The 21,113-nt window shown below is 39.2% G+C and overlaps 1 protein-coding gene across 6 annotated transcripts in view; it reads right to left on the bottom strand.

Moving 5' to 3' along the window:
* The window catches only part of kcnab2a (potassium voltage-gated channel subfamily A regulatory beta subunit 2a), a 293,607-nt gene that overhangs the window by 30,684 nt on the left and 241,810 nt on the right, over positions 1-21,113 (bottom strand). For all 6 annotated transcript variants that reach the window (XM_072244814.1, XM_072244817.1, XM_072244816.1 and 3 more), the window contains 4 exons: positions 11,580-11,624; positions 9,642-9,686; positions 9,475-9,518; positions 7,658-7,744 (listed from right to left, as the gene is read on the bottom strand). In XM_072244814.1, coding sequence (XP_072100915.1) covers positions 7,658-7,744; positions 9,475-9,518; positions 9,642-9,686; positions 11,580-11,624 — 221 coding nt within the window. The remainder of the gene's footprint in view (positions 1-7,657; positions 7,745-9,474; positions 9,519-9,641; positions 9,687-11,579; positions 11,625-21,113) is intronic.

The following is a 21,113-nucleotide window of genomic DNA, read 5'->3' on the forward strand; positions in this document are numbered from 1 at the left end:
TCATTCCTTCTTACTGTTAGTCATTCACTCCAGAATCCTATAACCATTACTACTACACAGTAAGGGTGGGGAGCTGAATCAAGCAGTTGCATGGTAGCTGAACAATTCCTTACAATAAATCTTGCAGCAAATTTGCAAGGAAAGTTTAAATGATAAGTAAATATTGTAAAATTGTTCAGCAGTGGTGATTTCAGTAATTTTTTTCCCAGACCCACTTTGCTGAAATAAGTACCAGTCTATCACTAAAATAACCTATAGCAGAGATTGCAATAATTATGAATTTACAATGAAACCTGCACTAAATGGTCACTTTCACCATTGCAAACCACTGGCCAAAGATGGCTGAATAGGTATTAAATGGCATGTCCTGAATTAAGTGTTCATGGCAAATTTAGGTTCTGATTATAATATTTAAATTGGCAAGCCTCAAATTCTTTTAGACAATATTAAATAGAGAGTGATTTAGATTGTTCAGCTGTGGAAAGCATCACAACCAGGTTCAAGGCTGTCCATCAGAGATAGGAGCAGAATTAGACCATTCAGTCTTGCTGCATATTTGCTTTCAGGGGTTAATGGTCGGCAAGCAGGGTAGTGCCCTTCCCAGACCACTGAGGTCCGTTTTTGGATCTTAACTGTGGTAAGTGAGCTGACAGCAGATTCAGAATTAAACATAGACGCTTCCTGGTCAGAATGGCTCAGCTACTCATTCATAAATTCACTTTTATCTTCAGGACCACAACTTGCCATTCCCTTAAATAAATGACTTTTAATGACTTGAAACCCCTTCATTGTCACAAATTGGTTTATAGGTTTGAACAATTACTTAGAATTAAGTTAACAATCAGCCAGCTTTGAATAACATTACAAAATATATTAGGAAACCATTTCTATTTATTGTAATCTAGTACCTGATATTCAGAAAGTAGAATAAAATCCAGGTTATTTTACACACATATCGGAATCAGAATCAATTTTATTTTCATTTATTTTGCTTAGGTTGATGTATTTTTATGTGGATTTGATCATGCCTATTGGAACAAGATTGATTAGTGACACTAGATGTCTCCAGGATATAGTTAATACTTCAACTGCAATAGTACAACATTGTTACCTAGTTAAATAGCCAGTTATCAGTGCTGACAAAAAACTATTCTTGTATTCAGTATTAACCCCTCCCCCACTCTCTAATGAGCTGCATTTCATTTATTTGACGATTGAGGATTCCCATTGTTTCCACCATATCAGTCACATCATCAGATGATTGCAGACTGGTAAAGGGTTAATCTGGTTGATGGCTTCATATTCACTAGGTGCTTAGTCATTCTGCAGCACCTACATTTTACTCAAGCTAGACGTATCAAAGGTGGTGATGAATCAGCATACAGGAGGGAGATTAAAAGTCTGGCTGAGTGATGTCATAACAACCGTTCACTTAATGTCAGCAAGACCAAGGAACTAATTGTAGACTTCAGGAAAGGGAAACCCCAGAGGTCCATGAACCAGTCCTCATCAGGGGATCAAAGTTGGAGAGGGTCAGTAACTTTAAATTCCTGAGTGTCACTATCTCAGAGGTCCCGTCCTGGACCCATCATATAAATGTAATTGCAAAGAAAGCACAGCAGCACCTCTACTTACTTTGGAGTCTGTGGATATTTGGCATGACATTAAAAACATTGACAAGCTTCTACAGATATGTATGGATAGTATATTGACTGGCTGCATTATAGCCTGGTATGGGAACGGAATGCCTTTGAACTAAAAATCCTACAAAAGGTAGTGGATTTGGCCCTGTACATCACAGGTAAAGCCCTCCCAACCATTGAGTGCATCTACATGAAATGCTGTCATAGAAAAGTAGCATCCATCATCAAAGATGCTCACCACCCAGATTTCCTCATTATTGTCATCAGGTAGAAGGTACAAGTGCCTCAGAATTCGCACCATCAAGTTCAAAACCAGTTACTACCCCTCAACCATCAGGATCTTTAACAAAAGAGGATAACTACACTCTTCTATTGAGATGTTTCCACAATCAATGATCTCACTTTAAGGACTTTTAACCTTGTTATTTCATGCTCTCGTTATTTATTGCTATTTACTTATATTTGCATTTGCAGTTTGTTGTCTTCTATGCTCTACTTGCTCTTTCATTGATCCTGTTTACAGTTACTGTTCTATAGATTGGCTGAGTATGCCTGCAGAAAAAGAATCTCAGGGTTGTGTGTGCTGATATGTATGTACTCTGATTATAAATTATACTTTGAACTTTATTTGACGTAACCCAAAGGCAAAAAGATCACTGTTAGATATCCTGAAATGAAGAAGTGGGAAGGTGAAAAGTGAATCATATGTTCACTTCAAGCATAAATGTTTAATTATCTTTAGAGTCAATGCACCAGCACCATTTAATAGTTGCTAATGAGAATGCATAACCTTTAAGTGGCAACTAGTTTACAAGGTGATGTTAGCATGAGGTATGATTGACTTAGATAAACTAAACCTCCTGCTGCTTAATCAAAGTGACCAAAAGAACAGGTTTCAGTTTGGTAGTTTCATACTTACCCAAGTTTAGATACAACTGCAACAGCTTCCTTGATCCCCATTCTAATCAGCGGACCTGTGCCATTTAGCAAAGGGAAATGGCAAGGCTATCTGATGCCTCTAACGGGGATTCATTTTTATCAATATATTGTTGCAGACTAAAAACTGTCACAGCCTACACGTTACACGTTCCCATTAAGTATAACCAAAAAAAATTGAGGAGCAAGTTAATGGGGGGGGGGGGGGGAAGGATCACAATGTTAAGAAAAAGTAAAATGAATTCTAACATCTCGCAAATACTAATTAAAACAAAAATCAGCCAAAGCAAACACTTACTGAAGGTGCTGTGAGATTTTCAATTTAATTTCAATCAAAATTAGAAGTAAGACTTGCAAAGTGAAGCACACAAATTTCTAAGAATACGTTAATTCTATCTACATAACATTACCATAAGCGACACACCTGCTCACAGAATGAGAGGAATTCAAAATGAAATGCTGGCAAACCTGAAAGCACGTAGTCAATGGAAACTCAAGGTGCTAAACCCTAATGGATTGGCATTTTTATAACATGCATGGATTAGGAATGTGATAGAGGCGCTTTAAAAATAAGAAACATGTTCAAAGGTAAGAAGCAAAAAGGGTAGGACAGAATCATTTTTATTTACTTGCAAGATGTTTTTAAAAAGTCAGATAAGTTGCATTTTATGGGGAGGTTACTTCTCTGGGTGAAAGGGAGGAAGTAGGAGCAGAATGAACGAACAATCTGTCCCATAAAATGCCTTGGAACAGCTAAGTATTAATACTCATTTCTTGGGTACTGTGTACCTTCAATGATGAATGTTCTTGACTTTGAAGAACTAAATGGATCCCCTGGTAATAAAAAAAAGATTTAAAAGAAACCAGAGTTTATAGCTGAAGGCACATTACATTGCAGAATTTAGGGCATGGGAAAGGCAAAATTAAATTCTACATATACATACATATAAACATGACTTCCCAGCTCAGAAAACAGTAGCCTTGTGAAATGCTCGCCTTTATTAGAAACACATGCTATAAAATACATTCAACTTGTAGAAGTTTGATTAGTATGAGTTCAAAATAAAAATAGAGCATTTTATCAGTTGAGGTACAAAAATGCTGTTTAAAAGACAGTATCCCTTTTGTTTACCTACATAGATTAAATTTTAAATGTAGTACCAATTAATGTACTTGACAAGATTAACTGGAAGAACAAATGTACCATGAAATAGATGATTAACATAGCAGGAGTGGCAGCAAGTAAAACATCAGCTACAAATTTAGATTAATTGTCTCAGAAATAATTATGTATCACCAAAATAACCCGAAACCCTAATTTATGGCCTCCTGCTGATGTGCCTTTCTCTTCACCAATGCAGACAACCTTCAGCAATCTGACACCTGCTGTCTAAACTTCTCTGCTTGACTCACAACCTCCCTATTTTTTCCCTTTCAAGAGACACCTTAAATCTACATCTATAGATAATTTTTATGAATCTTTCCTTCCAATGTCCACACAAAGTACCATACTTCCCAAATTTGCTTGGTAGAGCCAAAGTGAAAAAAATCACATTCCTGGAGACAAGAATCAAGTTTGTAGCATCAAACAGTGTAATGCATAGACAAAAACAGTATAGAAAATACTTCTGTTAGTTCCCTAATGGTTCAAAACATTTATCAAGTGAGCAAGTTACCCACACAGATTAGGCCTAGATCAATTAGTTGAAGAATTCATACTAAGTGCCTGCTCCTGATCTAATCCTGCTGGAATGAGAGTGAGAGTGAATGTATTTGAATGTCTTTAATTCAACAATAATTGTTATAAGTTAATAATTTAACATCAGCTAACCTAGCATAGGTTAGGAGCTGTATATATTGTATACTCAATGTTATTTTTTTTCCAAGAAGGGGGCAATACATGTCTCCCTTGTATGAATCTCAAAGTATAATGTCCGATGGTTTTGAAGAAAATTTAGAGAAAATACAATGGTAAGAAGTAAAGAAAAACAGAATTAATAAATTACTAAAAATGGGGAAAATCTAAAACCTCAAATAAAAACTACTTGTTACTCGTCACACATGTGATATTCAAAGCTGTTAAGATTCCCCAAAAAAATGCATTTGGGTTTGTGAAGGTTGTATTGTATATCGTGGGAACTTGAATTATGAAAAAATATTTCTGGAAAAAGTCAACCAGCCAAAATGATATAACAACATTATTTTTCAATTATTTGTCTCTTCAAATATTGACTACATCTGGAGACATGACATTCGGAGTTGCTCAACTACTGAAACGAGGCAATCAATTCTAATTATTTGACAAGAAGCTTTTTAGTAAAAGAAAAGAATGATAACACTGAACAGCTGATGTAGCACACTCACTTTGAAGGATAGAATGGTTCTTTGCCAGCTAAGCAATTTCAGCTCTGAATTAGAAGGGACAGGACTTTAACCTCGCTCCAGACAATGCAATCAGAGCTTTAGCTCCAAAGACCTGATTGACATACTGTAAAATACTTGGACAAGTTCCCGACCATTTGACGTAGAAGCAGAATTTGGCTATTCGGCCCATCAGATTCTGCTCTGCCATTTCATCATGGCTGATTAATTATCCCTCTCAACCCCATTCTCCTGCCTTCTCCCTATAACCTTTGACACCCTTAATAATTGAGAACCGATCAACTTTTGTTTAAATATACCTAATGACAGCCTCCACAGAATCATGGGATCTCCTCACAAAGCTAAACCTAATCTAATCTTCATTAGCTGGTTTAGAGAGAATTATGACCACATGAAGTTCTCCTCAAAGTTGTAATTAGTCTGTGAATCCTTATAATACTTTCACCGGGGGAAATGTATGAAGGTACAAAAACAACGTGATATGAAACACACACCAGCCAATTCTCATTGCAAAATGTACATCTTTACAATGCAAGGCATCTTGCAAATGAACTGCTTGCATTCTAATGGAAAATCATGTGCCTTAGTGAGCTGCAATCAAAATCCTCACCCAGCTGCATTTCAGATCCATGAATTTGCCTGCCTACGTTCAAATGATACAGCTGTAGTTCCACTTCACGTTTTACATGTGATGGGAGTTAAGATTACAGCCTTAAAGCTAGAATTTTTGACAGGCATCCATTGAAAGTTAGCCTAGTCCATTCAACCAGCAGACACATTCGCAGTTCACGTAGGATGACAAAAGGGACATTGTTTTATAAACCACTTATACTCTAATGGCGGTGCCACAATAGTACTACCAGCAGTCAATTCTACCAGTATCAGACTGGTTGAAATAAGAACATTTCTGTACTGATCTGTGAAGGACTTTCACTACAATAATTCTCCAAACAAAGCTGACAATTTGAAAGTGTGATAGCAGTTTGTTAACAGTATTACCTAAGCCATCCAACACAGCACAATTCCCTTACATATATACTTGATTTTATGAAGAAACAAATGAACAAAAACCATCTGCAAAATGTCTACCAAACATATTTCAGCAGAAATGGAGCAACTTTCAATAGAACTACTGGAATCTGGAACAGGGTAATCAGAGTTAATAGTTAATGAAGGATGGAAAATCACTTCATTCCACCAGTGTGATCCTCTGAAGTCTAGATACTACTTTCAGGGTGGACATCCTGCCCATCTTTATATATGAGATGAGGGAGAAGAAATTGTGGAAGAGGAGGAGGGAATGAACACACTGCAAAATAGAAGCCATGTTTCAAAACTCTATTTAAATCAGTCCTTATGTGGAGCTGCAGAACTGGTCTGAAGACTCACAGGCGTTTTATCCTGGTCACCCTAATTTCCTTCTTTTGTAATGATGTGGACTTCGTCCTGGGGTAAATCCCACAGTTATCTCTCTGTAACCATGTACAAAAATTGAACAACCTAGTTGATAATAGGCTTTTCATCTATGTAAAGTATGATAACCAATCAGATTGTATTTTCAGTTTCTGTCCCTAGGAATGGGAACGCTGGTTGTCTGGACCATCCCTTATCCACTGCTAACCTAGCTGAGATCAACAATGCTTCCTTCTTTTGGGTATCACGTTAGTAAATGCAAAACAGGTTCAAAGGCATTGGATCTGGTTCCAAAAAATCACACCTCAAAAAAGTTAAGCAGAGTTAGATGCAGTGAGGATTTAGCAGGAACTTTTCCTAGACAGCAGTTGCATTTAGCAGGAGGAGAAATGGCACAATGTGGCTACAATGGGCAAGGCCTACAAAGTCCCCAGCTCTTATTCCCCCAAGCTACTGCACCAGGATCCCCCCAAGTGTGCAATAACCAAGGGGAACAAGCTCCAGCACTCTGCAGATTCCTTTCCAAGTTGCACATCAGCTTTCTTTAAATGTTGTGGAGTCTAATTTGTAGAATGCTCTACCCAATAGCACAGTGGAAGTACCTCTATGTGAATGAATGCTGACTACCTCTTCAAGGGCGATTAGAAATGGAAATAACTGTTGGCCGTGCCACTGTCAAACTGCTACCCCTCCCAATACACCATCCTACTCTCTACCACTGCATTATTCTAAGCTTCTCTTTATGGAACTATAACCTGTATATTTTCCATTGCCTCACCCCTAAAGTTGCGGGACATTAGAAAATTTCAAAAGTAAACACCTCTAATAAATCTGAACAAGCGTTATCTAAGGATATGCATATTAAGAATTGCATCAGGAGTGTCCAAACATTTCACTCTCAGGCTTTTCCCAAGCTCTCTCTGCTGCATTTAAAAACCATCTCATGTTCGCTTTGCTTCTAGCACCTGAAACGTGTAGGCAGAAACAAGTTCTACTCATTACATTGCCAGATACATCGATTAACACATATACTTGGATAGTATGAAAGAAAAATAAATTGGTGGTAGAATAGGGATTTATTAGTCGCCAGAAGTCTGGTATTGAGCTCACCCGTCTCATGCTACACCAATCCCAATCCCCATCCAATTTCAAAGATGCCAATCTATATTTCTTGGACCTTTACTGAAAGTTTCTCATTGAGGCAGCATGTTAGGTGAGTGCATTTTCAAAATCTACAGAGTAAATGTTTGTGTTAACATCTTTACTTATATAATGAAACTCACCTTCCATGGGCGTGTTTGGGTCTGGCCTGTTTGCAAATACCACATCCACGTATTCCAACTGTAACCGCTCAAGAGAGGCTTTCAGTCCTGCCAATGCAGAGTACAAATATCCATTCAAACCAGACGCAATTAACAAAGCTATACACTTATCCTGCTCAGAAAGTGTGTAACTGGCAGAATAAAGTGGCAGTGCTGTACAACAGGAACAAGTCAACTATGTTAGAATTAATTTCTGTAAGGAAATTTAAGATAGGCATGTAGAAATGGGTGGCACAGTAGCGTAGTGGTGAGCACAACTCTTTACAGTATAGGTGACCCAGAGTTCAATTCCCGCTACTGCCCGTAAGGAGCTTGTACGTTCTCCCTGTGATCGCGTGGGTTTCCTCCCACAGTCCAAAGGCCGGTTAGGAGGTTAATTGCTCATGGTAAACTGTCCTGCGATTAGTCTAGGATTAAGTTGGGAGATGGCTGGGCGGCGTGGCTTGAAGGGCCAGGAGAACTTATTCTGTGCTGTGTCTTAATCAATCAATCAATAAATAGTTATATAATAAACACAAGAGATTCTGCAGCTGCTGGAGATCCAGAGAAACACATGCAAAATGCTGGAGGAACTCAGCAGATCAAGCAGCATCTATGAAGAGGAATAAACAGTCAATGTTTCAGTCTAAGAACTTTCTTCAGTTCTGATAATGGGTCGGCCAGAAACGTCAACTTGTTTATTCCTCCCCATAGTTGTTAACTGACCTGCTGAGTTCCTCCAGCATTTTGTGTGTGTTGCTCTGGATTATCTAATGAGGTCCGTACCAAAAGCTTCATATTTTGTCAACTGAGGAAGTGGCAGCATCATTTACTTAGCACAGCACGACACACAAATCAGTCATCTCTTTAAGATATATATAATAGTATCTCACCATTGAGTCTACACCAACTACATTTGAGTTTAATGCAGATACGTGTTAAACTTACACATTAGAGTCTAGCCACCCATCAGCATTACCACAACTAAATGTCCCCCCTTGGAATCTTCATTGATCAGAAACTTAATTTGATCAGCTGCATAAGGGTTGTAACTACAAGATCAAGTTAGAGTCTTAGCACCTTGTTGACAGTGATTCACTGTCTGATTTTTACATAATCTAAAGACCAAATGCCATGAGGAGTCTGGCGTGGTCTCCAGATGGCCAGGTGAATACAAATCCAACATTGGCAGCTCATCTACCTGAAATAACCCAGCCTATTTAATTGGAATCAACTACCCTATTCACTGCTTTTGTTAGTGGTTGCATTGTACACCATCGACAAAATACACTTTTTACCTGGGCCATTCTGACTGCAACTCCCAAACCTGTAACACCACCACTGAGGATAACAAGGAAAGCAGATGCAAGGAAACACCGCCACCAGCAGGCTGCCCTCCTATTTGCACCCCATCAAGGCTCGGAAAAACAATCGTCTTCCTTCATTCCTTCTTGCCACAGTTCTATTGAAAACTTTCCCATAATGCTATTGGGTAGAAAGTTCCAGAATTCAGATACAGTGAAATTAAGGAGAGTTCAGAACCACCTTCTTAAGAGCAATTAAGTATGTGCTTTAATGTTGATGACCATATCCTTAGTCTTTTTCACTTTTCCCTCGTTTGAAACATGGGATATCTGCTTAAAGCAGTTTTCAGTTTCTATATGCTTCTCTTGATGTTAGTAAAATTGCTGATGTTATCATGAACACTTTTAACATGTTTTCCTTAAATAGCTGCTTTACAAGAAGGCTCTGAACCAATTATTAAGTCACAATTTTTTTATACCAGCATGACACGCTACCTTCTATAATGTGCTTTCTGGAGAGTCCTCTCTCAGTCTCCGCCCTACAAAAAAACAGTATTAGTTAAAGTTTACTTAGCAAATAAACATTGGTTAGATATTGTTTACATTTATTCAAAGACAGCAGTTTGAATCATTAAAGCATACTCAAATATCTGGTTACATACTTTCCACCCCAGAAGATTTTGGTTGTGATGACAAGACTTGAACGTCTGTAATGAGAGAGAAAATGTTGGTAAATGGTTTAGTCTATTTGACATGTACAGTGTTGTAAACTTAAACTACTGGGGTGTTCATACAATACAGCAAAGGACATTTGGGTTTAAGTCAGACAATCTAAGATATTATTTGACATTTTCTTGTGCCACAGCGCAAAAGATTACTGCAAAGGTCTCAACAGTGAAGATTAGTTGCAGGTTGTTCTATATTTATGACCCTCTGGGCATGCATTACAATCAGCAGCAGAATGATAGAAGGTGCCATCAATTCTGCAATTAAATGGGACTTAATAATAGTCTAAATCCAGTTTGGGTTTTCATCCCAACTCTTCAGCTCCTAACCTCATTACAGCCCTGAACTAAAAAACCGAATTCCACAGATGAGAGGAGAGTGGCTGACCCTGACATCATGGCAGCATTCGATGAGTCCTGGAGCTCTGGTAATGAATTCAACAGAATACACTCTAACAACTACAGTTGCACGTCACATAAAGGAAGATTGTTGGATGCCAATCATTCCAGCAGTAAAACATTTTGTTCAGTCTTCCCCAAGCCACTGTCCTTGCCCAGTCACCAAAAGCTTCATCATTGATTCTTCTTTCTCCATAGGTTCAGAAAAGGCAGCATTTGTTGATGATTGTACAATAATCAATTCCATTCACAACTCCTCAGAAAATGAAAGATCCTGCGCTCGCATATAGTTAATTTAAGAAACTTTGCACCACCCAGGACAAAGTAGCCAAATTGATTAGCATTCCATTCGTTAAACATTTGTTCTTCCCACTGTGGCTGCAGTGTCTAACATCTTTCCAAGGTCATCACAACTTCATCCCTCAAATCTATGAGTTCTTCCGAGCAGTTCAAGAAGTTTGCTCATCGCCAATGTTCCTGACTGAAAAATATACAGGGAATACTTGAAAAGGAGCAGCTGTCCAAGATTAAAAACAGAGTTTGTGTTATGTGGTGACATTATGCATATGATTTGACGCAATAAATCTAAGTAATAAGAGGGCAGGTTTCCTTCATCAATGGAGGGCATGCTTTCATTTCTGTTTTTTTTTCATAGTCTGTTACTAAATCAGAACATTATTGATGCGCATTCTACAAGAGGACTTAAAATGGTTTAAAACATTCACATGGAGCACACATTCAATACAGGTAGTCGTGCTATAACACACAAGTTATGTTCCTAAGAAAGCATGCACTTGAGAAAGTCACTCTATAGTAGCGGAGTAGGCTGCAGATTTTCTCAGTCGTGACTGCACTGTAACTAACTAATGTGGTTGGTGTAATGCAAATAATGTTCTTTCATCCATTATAACCAATTTATGCTATGGAAACATGCATTATACCAGAATCAGCCATACAAAAGAATCAATTCAGTGACAGCCTTTTTCTATTTTTTTGAAATGTTACTTAATTTTGTTATGGCATGGATAATTTCTTCTCAAACTACATTAAACAAATAGTACTGTTGAAAATATTTAACTTGGCTTCCTTTATCCAATTTTCCAATGTCAGTTTGGCAAAAAAATGTCATTTCTGCTACAAACATTACTCTTAGAGAACATGTGACACGAGCAATGCAAGTCCTAAATGTTAAGTTGTACAGTAATGCCATGGAACTATTTGTGGATAATTTCCAAACACAAAATAATCTGCAGATGCTGGGGTCAAAGCAACATTCACAACACGCTGGAGGAACTCAGCAGGTTGGGCAGCATCCGTGGAAAAGATCGGTCGACGTTTCGGGCTGGAACCTTTCGTCAGGTTCCGGCCCGAAACGTCGACCGATCTTTTCCATGGATGCTGCCCGACCTGCTGAGTTCCTCCAGCGTGTTGTGAGTGTGGATAATTTCCAATGTGTTCTCATAGCTGTAAGATTACCTCCATCCTTTCTTCTTGATAATGTTCCCCAATACGATTTCTGCCCTGTGGAGAAAGAAGAAAGTAAGGTTAAATATCTTTTACAACTTGCTTGGATAATGAGGTTACTTTTTTTTAAAAGTTTACTTCCGTCTTGGTTATCACTGCTTTAATCTCTTTTCTCTTCTCTTTTATTCTCCTTATTTCCAAGTGGTTTTGAATCTAAAGTACTTAAGATGAATTAATTTAAACACAAAATAGATTTTATTCTCAGTGAAACAGAGTGACAATCATCCCAGGTCATTTTGCACCACTTGAAAATTAAGCCCGGCATTTGTCACCTGACCCGCTTGTAAACCAATGCAATTTCAACACTGGAGAGGCATAGGATAATACCTTTGTTGAGCACCGCAGGAAAATGTAGACTTCTGTGTCCTGGTACTGTGTATGCTTGAATAACATGGTCATCATATCACAGGAACAAGATGAGAAACATACCAGATACAAATCACTTAAGTGCAGGAGTAGGCTACACAGGCCCTACAAGCTCACCCTGACAGTCAATAAGACCATGGTTGATCTGATCATAATCACATTACTGCCAAGCCCTCGTAACCTTTCACCCATTTGCTGATCAAGCATTTGTCTATCTCTTAAGACTCATGACCCTCAAAGAGAACTGTGCCACATCTTTATCCCAAATGGATCAAAAGTTCTATTTCTCCAACAACTGAAATATTCTCTGCGCATCCATGCTGTCAAGACCCTTCAGGATCTTTCAGTTTTCAATCAAGTCTCCTCACACTTTTCCAAATTCTAGCTAATACCAGAAGACAAACTACCCATTCCTGGAATCAATCTACTAAACCTTCTCTGAACTGCATCCAATGTCGGAATGCTTCTGTAAATAAAGAGACTAATACTGTACCCAGACTCTGGTGTGATCTCACCCACATCCCATGTAACTGAAATATAACTTCTTTGTTTTTAAAGTCAATTCCACTTGTAATTGACAATACTTTTTTTTACCTTTTCTAATTACTCAGTCGCCTTTTGTGAATCATGCAGAACAGTCTGATCCCTCAACATCCTCTCATTATTTAGGATGTGCCTTTTTTCACTTTTCTTGCCAAATAGACTATTTTCCTCCCCCCCCCCCCACATAATATTCCTTTTGCCAGGTCTTTTCTTCACTCATTCAAGTTATATATCACTCTTTGCAACCTCTTTATATCTGCTTCACAACTTACTTTCCTTTCTATCTATCTGCTAATTTAGCAACCATAGCAACTTGAGTCCCATCTTCCAAGTCAATCAGATGAACACTGAAGCCTCCAAACTGAGCCCTATGGCACACCACATTACATCTTGCCAGCCACAAAAAGACCCATTTATGCTTATTCTTTGTTTCAAATTAGCCACCCAATCTTCTATCCTCATCAATACATTACCTCTTACTCCATGATCTCTCATTTTCAGCAACAGTCTTAGTCGTGGCATTTTACCAAATGTTTTTAGAAATGTACAGTTAATCTCCACTTATTTCCCTTTATCCACAGCATATGTTCGTAGTTCAAAGATTGTTACTACATTGGTAAAAGACTGATAAGGAAAATATTACCCATTATTGGAGCTTTCTTTCACATCACAACAACCCACCCTATTCCAGGCTGCCATTCTGACAACATTTTCCACATGCCTTGAACACATGACCGTGCATAACACCTTTGTACTGAGGGTCTGTAAATTAAGATTGTTTAATATCAACTTCAGTACACACCATAAAGGTGTATGAAATAATTGTTACTCCAGAAATGATGCAGCACAAAAAGAAACACAATATGATAGAGAACACAATTATAAAAAACATGATAAAGATAAATATATAAAAAAGCTTACTGCTTGGGGAAAGTACCTGATTTTAGTCTGGTGGTCCTGGCGTAGATGCCAGGACCATATGTGGAATCATCTAATTCTACTAATGTGGCATGTCTCCTAACATGCAGCATATTGCTCCATCCCCTCTTAATCCCAAGCAATCTACTGTCTTCCGTCTCCCTTATTCCGCTTATCCCCTCAAGCAATCTGTTAGCAGGTACCTGTTCTGCCACTACCTCTCACAAATAATCTACTACATCACTGCTCCAGATTCCAAAGTCATCCTAATAATACCCCCTAAAAATCAAGGATTCCAATACTCTCTGTCTGTAACTTTGGCCCTTGAAGTTTTATGTGGTGGACCAATAACCAAAACTGACACTGGAGACCAGAACTTGCACCTTTATGGTATACTGTGGTGCATACATTGGAATTGTAGGCATAGGCTTTTATTGTCATATGGATTCAAGAGTACCAGTGAAATTTTTGAGCAAACAGTAAATGTACATGCATTAACTTGAAAACTGATGACGTGAGTTATTTGTCTATAACTGCTTTGCAAATGAATCTGACCCTCACCTGACATCCACATTGCATAGCTGGAAGGTGATGAAGGGGATTCATTTTCAGCAATCTACTTTTGAGCCCAGACGAGCACAGTTCAGGAAGTGAACTGGGGCAGTAACTATTTTTTTTACATATATAAATAGTGTGCTTGAAGAGCAAATTTGGCTTTGAAGGACACTACATCAATCAGGTATTTGGAGATGTAGTTTTCCCCTAGCAAACCAACGTTAACCACTCCAAAACAAGCTTAGAAATAAAATCACATACATTAAAATTATTCATGAAATCTATTTCATCATTTTGCTGTGTATGTAAAAATAATTAATGTGATTTTTTAAAAACACATTTATGCAAAGGCTGGTTAAAGCTGGAGAATGGAAATTTCAGACACCTAGAGTAAAAATTCTCGAGAGTTAAGAACATGTGAACGTGGCAACTGCTGGAAATATGGAATCAAATGTGTAGATAAATGCAATTGCATGCACTTAGAATGAGCAACTGAAGATGAATTTACCTTTTCAGCACACACAGAGTTGGCACCAGCATAACTAGAAGCAAAAAAGTTCCTCTTGAATCCTCACAATGTGCCTCGGTTTCTTCTGAAGAATTCCCCAGATATACCTAAATGTTAAGCTCAGATTTTCCACAGCAGCTATCTATTAGCAGCCTCAGATATATCAATTTAGTAACAAATGCACTATACCTTGCTGGCATTGCATTTTGTAAAGCAATTTTTTAGCTTGCTGATTCATGTACTTTTGAGTTTTGAGCTGTTAGCAACATTTTTCCTTAGCAAGCAGCCCAATATAAATGACATTCACTGTTCTATAAATACACCGACCTATGGAAATTTCAGTATTTAAAAAGTTTTATCAAAAACTAGAGGATATAACGAGGTATATTCAGCAAGCGTCCACTGCTTATAAGACCATAAGACATAGGAGCAGAATTAGGCCATTTGGCCCATCTAGTCCGCTCCGCCATTAATCACGTCTGATCCCTTTTCTCCTCCTCAGCCGCACTCCCTGATCTTCTCCCTGTAACCATTGCTGCCATGTCTGATCAAGAAATTATTGAGCTCTGCCTTAAATACATCCAATGACCTGGCCTCCACAGCTACCTGTGGTAATAAATTCCACAAATTCACCACACCCTGGCTAGAGAAATTTATTCGTATCTCTGTTTCAAATGGATGCTCCGCTATTCTGAGGTTGTGCCCTCTTGTCCTCGACACCCCCCCCCCCACCATGGGAAACATCCCTTTTCACATCTACTCTGTCTACGCCTTTCAACATTCAAAAGGTTTCAATGCGATCACTCCTCATCCCTCTAAACTTCAGCGAGTACAGACCCAGAGCTATCAAATGTACCTGATATGATAACCCTTTCATTCCCAGAATCATCCCGTAAACTTCCTCTAAACCCTCTCTAATGCCGACACATCTTTTCTTAGATGAGGAGCCCAAAACTGTCCATAATACTCAAGGTGTAGCCTCACCAGGGCCTTATAGAGCCTCGGCATCACACCCCTGCTCTTGTATTCAAGACCTCTTGAAATGAATGCTAACACTGTATTTGCCTTCACAACCAACTCTACCTGCAAGTTAACCTTTAGGGTGTTCTGCACAAGGACTCCCAAGTCCCTTTGCATCTCAGATTTTTGGATTTTCTCCCTGTTTGGAAAATAGTCTGCACATTTATTTCTATTACCAAAGTGCATTTTCCAACCATGCGTTTTCCAACATTGTATTTCATTTGCCACTTTCTTGCCCGTTCTCCCAATCCATCTAAGTCCTTCTGCAGCCTTCCTGTTTCCTCAACACTACCTGCCCCTCCACCAATCTTTGTATCATCTGCAAACTTGGCAACAAAGCCATCTATTCCATCATACAGCATAAAAAGAAGCAGTCCCAACACTGACCCCTGCGGAACACCACTAGTCATTGGCAGCCAACCAGAAAAGGATCCTTTAACTCCCACCTGCTGCTTCCTACCAATCAGTCAATGCTCTAATCATTCCTGTAACACTATGGGCTCTTAACTTAGTAAGCAGCCTCATGTATGTCACCTTGTCAAAGGCCTTCTGAAAGTCTAAATATTCAACATCCACTGCATCCCCTTTATCTATCCAAAGAATTCCAACAGATTCGTCAGGCAAGATTTTCCCTTAAGGAAACCATTCTGATATTGCCCTATCTTGTCCTGTGTCACCAAGTACTCCATAACCTCATCCTTAACAATTGACTCCAGCATCTTCCCAAACATTGAGGTCATGCTAACTGGTCTATAATTTACTTTCGGCTGTCTTCCTCCTTTCTTAAGGAGTGGAGTGACATTTGCAATTTTCCAGTCCTCTGGCACGATGTCAGAGTCCAATGATTTTTGAAAGATCATTACTAATGCCTCTACAATCTCTACTACTACCTCTTTCAGAACCCTAGAGTGCAGTTCATCTGGTCCAGGTTACTTTTGTACCCTTAGGTCTTTCAGCTTTTTGAACACCTTTTCCCTTGTAATGGTAACTGCACTCACTTCTCTTCCCCCACACATCTGGCACACTGCTAGTGTCTTCACAGTGAAGATTGATGCAAAATACTCATTTCGTTCATCTACCATCTCCTTGTCCCCCGTTATTATTTCTCTGGCCTCATTTTCCAGTGCTCCTATATCCATTGTCATTTCTCTTTCATTTTTCACATTCTTGAAAAAGCTTTTACTATCCACTTTGATATTGTTTGCTAGCTTGCTTTCATAGTTCATCTTTTCCCTCCAAATGATTCTTTTAAGTTGCTCTCTGTAGGTTTTAAAAACTTTCCCAATCCTCTGTCTTCAAACTAATTTTTGCTTTGTTCTATACCCTCTCTTTTGCTTTTACATTAGCTTTGACTTCCCCTGTCAGCTGAGGTTCTACTATTTTGCAATTTGACTATTTCTTCAATTTTGGAATACACCTATCCTGCACCTTCCTCATTTTCCCAAGAAACACATGCCATTGCTGCTCTGCTGTCATTCCTGCCAGCATCTTCTTCCAACTTATTTTCTCATACTACTGTAATTTCCTTTTCTCCACTGAAATACTGCTAACATCAGACTTTACTTTCTCCTTATCAAATTTCAAGCTGAACTCAATCATGTTGTGATCACCACCTCCTAAAGGCTCTTTCACCTTAAGCTCCCTAATCACTTCCCGTTCATTACATAGCACCCAATCCAATATAGCTGACCTCCTAGTAGACTCAACGACAAACTGCTCTAAAAAGGTTGTAGGCATTCGATAGACTCACTCTCTCGAGATTCATTTCCAACCGGATTTTCCCAATCAACCTACATGTTTAAATCTCCTGTCACAATCATAACATTGCCCTTTTGACACGCCTTTTCAATTTCCTGTATTAATCCGTGGTTCACATCCCAGCTACTGTTAGGAGGCCTGTATATAACTGCCATCAGGGTCCTTTTACCCTTGCAGTTTCTTAATTCAACCCACAAGGATCAACATCTTCCGATCCTGTCACATCTTTCTACCAATTTGAAGCCATTCCTTACCAGCAGAGCCACGCTACCCCCTCTGTCTATCTTCCTAACTCTTTGATACAACGTGTAACCTTGGACATTTAGCTCCCAACTACAACCATCCTTCAGTCATGATTCAGTGATGGCCAAAACATCATACCCGACTATCTGTAATAGTGCAACAAGATCATCCACCTTATTTCTTATACTCCGTGCATTGAGATATAACACTTTTAGTGCTGCATTTGCTACCCTTTTTGACTCTGCATCCCTAATGCACTTGTACTCACCCTGCTGGCTGCAATTATGTCCTATCATCTGCCTGCCCTTCCTAACAGTCTGACTGTATGCTATCTTTGCTTTTTTACCATCTGTCCTTTCCTGAGACCCTTTACTCTGGTTCCCATCCCCCGGCCAAATTAGTTTAAACCCTCCCAAACAGCTCTAACAAACCTGACTGCGAGAATGTTGGTTCCCCTCGGATTCAGGTGCAACCCATCATTTTTGAATTAAGTCATACCTCCTCCAGAAGAGATCCCAATGATCCAAGATCCTGAAGCCCTGCCCTCTGCCCCAGTTTCTCAGCCACACATTAATCTGCCAAATCATCCTGTTTCTACCCTCACTGATGCACAGCACAGGCAGCAATCCAGACATTATGACTCAGGAGGTCATACTTCTCAGCTTTCTACCTAGCTCTCTAAATTCTCTTTTCTGGACCTCTTTGCTTTTCCTTCCTATGTCATTGGTACCAATATGTACTAAGACATCTGGCTGCTCTCCCTCCTTCTCCAAAATGTTGTGGACACGATCCGAGATGTCCGTGACCCTGGCAGCTGGGAGGTAACATACCATTCAGGTATCCCGCTCACGCCCACAGAATCTCCTGTCTGTTTCCCTGAATATTGAATCCCTTATCACTACTGCTCCCCTCTTCTCCCTCTTTCCCTTCTGCACCATGGACCTACGTTCAGTGCCAGTAACCCGATCTCTGTGCCATTCCCCTGGGAGGTCGCCCCCACAACAGTATGGCCACAGGGATGCTCTGTGCTAACTGCCTATTCAGATTTCCATTTCCCCTGACAGTCATCCAGCTAATGGTCTGATGTTAATCAAGTCAGCTACATTATAGAATGCTGCTCATTTCTTTGTTAAATATTAATGTTGCTAATAATGTGTAACTTCACATCCATCAACCAAACTTCCTTTCAGGTGATAGAGAAGCACTCAAAAGCAGATTGTAAATAGCAATGACATAACAACAACAGCAACATGAATAGTCATTAAGGTATTTGTCCACTGAAACCTGATGAAACCAGAGAATCAATACCCAAATGCTGCTCTAGTTACTAAATACTCTTAGTCCATTATGCACGCACAGCATAAAAAACTCAATGCACTTTATTCCAAATGAAGTACATGACTTAAAGTATTGTAGTTACATTCACAAGACAAATGAGAGTTGAACATTTTCCATCGTTCAGAAAGGATTATTTCTTGCTTAAACAGTATTACCTTCCACAGGAAACCTGGAAGTAATTTAGGGTGTCGTAAAAACCAATGTAATGGACAACACACACAAAGCAGCAAAAGGTCTATTTTAAAGAAGAATGGGTTACAAGTAGGTAGAACGATAAACAATGATTATTGGCCCAGAAAATCTAGCATTATACATTTTTTCAAATTTATTTTTAGCGTGTGGCAGGGCCTGGATTTCATGCACATTCCGAAATATCCTCCAGATGGAAGCTGTGAGCTGCCGCTGCCCTTCTGCGGAAGCCCCATCACTGAGCTGTCTGGGAGAGAGCTCTGGCAGTGAGAGTCACCAATGAAGGAACCGTGCTACATTTCCAAGCCAGGGCAACCTTGTCGGAAATTTGCATTATTGAGTTACCACACACATAGAACGCAGAAACTTACAGCACATTACAAGCCCCTCTGCCCACAATGTTGCGCCGACCATGTGACCTACTCTAGAAACTGCCTAAAATTTCCCTACCGTATAGCCCTTTATTTTTCTGAGCTCCATGTACCTATCTATGAGTCTGTTAAAAGACCCTAATGCATCCACCCCCACTGCTGTCGCCAGCAATACATTCCATGCAGTCACTACTCTCTGTGTGAAAAACTTACCCCTGACATCCCCTCTGTACCTACTTCCAAGCACCTTAAAACTATGCCCCCTCATGTTAGTCATTTCAGCCCTGGGAAAAAGCCTCTGACTATCCACAAGATCAATGCCCCTCATCATCTTACACGCGTCTATCAGGTCACCTATCGTCCTCCATCGCTCCAAGGAGAAAAGGCCAAGTTCGCTCAACGTATTCTCATAAGGCACGCTCTCCAATCCAGGCACCTACTGCTCTTACTGGTAGAAACTCACTGGTTCTGTTGGACCAGCCACAGGGAGAAACTGCAGTGCTTTGTGTAAACGGTGCACATGTTACAGCAGTGAAGGAGGGACTGACCCAATAACTAAATATTTTCCTTTTGTGTGCAGTGTGACATCAACCACTTTAGTATATTCATCTTGATATCCAATGATTTTCAGTTTTACCAGTGTTCTTGTTGTCACAATTTCAAATGCAACCTTTATATCACTGTTACTCAACTCTGAAATTCAATTTTTCAGTCCTAAGTTCATAAGTCCAAGTTTGGATCAAAGCTGTTACTAATTATTGAGCACAGCGTGCTTAGGGGCTCTCTAACTGGGTGTTATCAGATAATTGGAAAGTAAGTGCCACCTGATAGGGCACCTTCTATTCCTTAGTTCAAAACTGAGTGTGCTTTTCTGTGTTCTATGTGGTTGAAATCCACTATAAAACCAACTGTTGAACCATTCTGCACACATGGAAGATGTGTGCCCAAAGGATACAGAGCATACAAGTGAAATATATCCCTGTGCCAGTTCCTTTTTGAAATTGACAATAATAGAATGGGCTAAATGAGATACAAGGACTAAAATGTATGCACAATTCCTGCCTCTGTATTACTTAAAAGGATCCATCAATTTAGTGCAGTTTTCTTGGATATCATTAAAGTGGTCTGGAACACACATACAAGATCTGAAAGGGGCTTGTCAGGGTAGACAAAGGGATGTTTTCACCAGTGGAAAAGTCATGAACAAGAGGATATTGTTACAAAATAAAGGGCTGATCATTCAAAACCTAGGTTGTGTAGAAATTTCCTTTCCCAGAGGGCAGTGAAATCCAGATCATTAGATATATTTAACGCAGAGATAGATAAATATTTGAAGTTTTGAGGAATTGAGGGTTATGGGGAACTGGCAAGGAGAGGAGTTGAGGCCAGCATAGATCAGCCACAATCATACTGAATTGCAAAGCAGACTTGAGAGGTGACCTACTCCTGCATTCTCCAATGGAGCAGAATCTTAAACACCTTTACTTTAAGGTATAATGAAACACAACAATGGTCAGTCAGTTCATGCAAATTAATAATTACTATTTAGAACGTCTAGGACAATTTTTTTTAAAGTGTGAGTGTCAAAGATATTTGCAAACTCCTTACTGTTCCATCACGCTAAATCCAGTTTGTAAAATAATTAGATGAGGATGTTTGGTAATTTCTAAAATAAAT

The sequence above is a fragment of the Mobula birostris genome, chromosome 27 (assembly GCF_030028105.1).
Source record: "Mobula birostris isolate sMobBir1 chromosome 27, sMobBir1.hap1, whole genome shotgun sequence".
NCBI lineage: Eukaryota > Metazoa > Chordata > Chondrichthyes > Myliobatiformes > Myliobatidae > Mobula > Mobula birostris.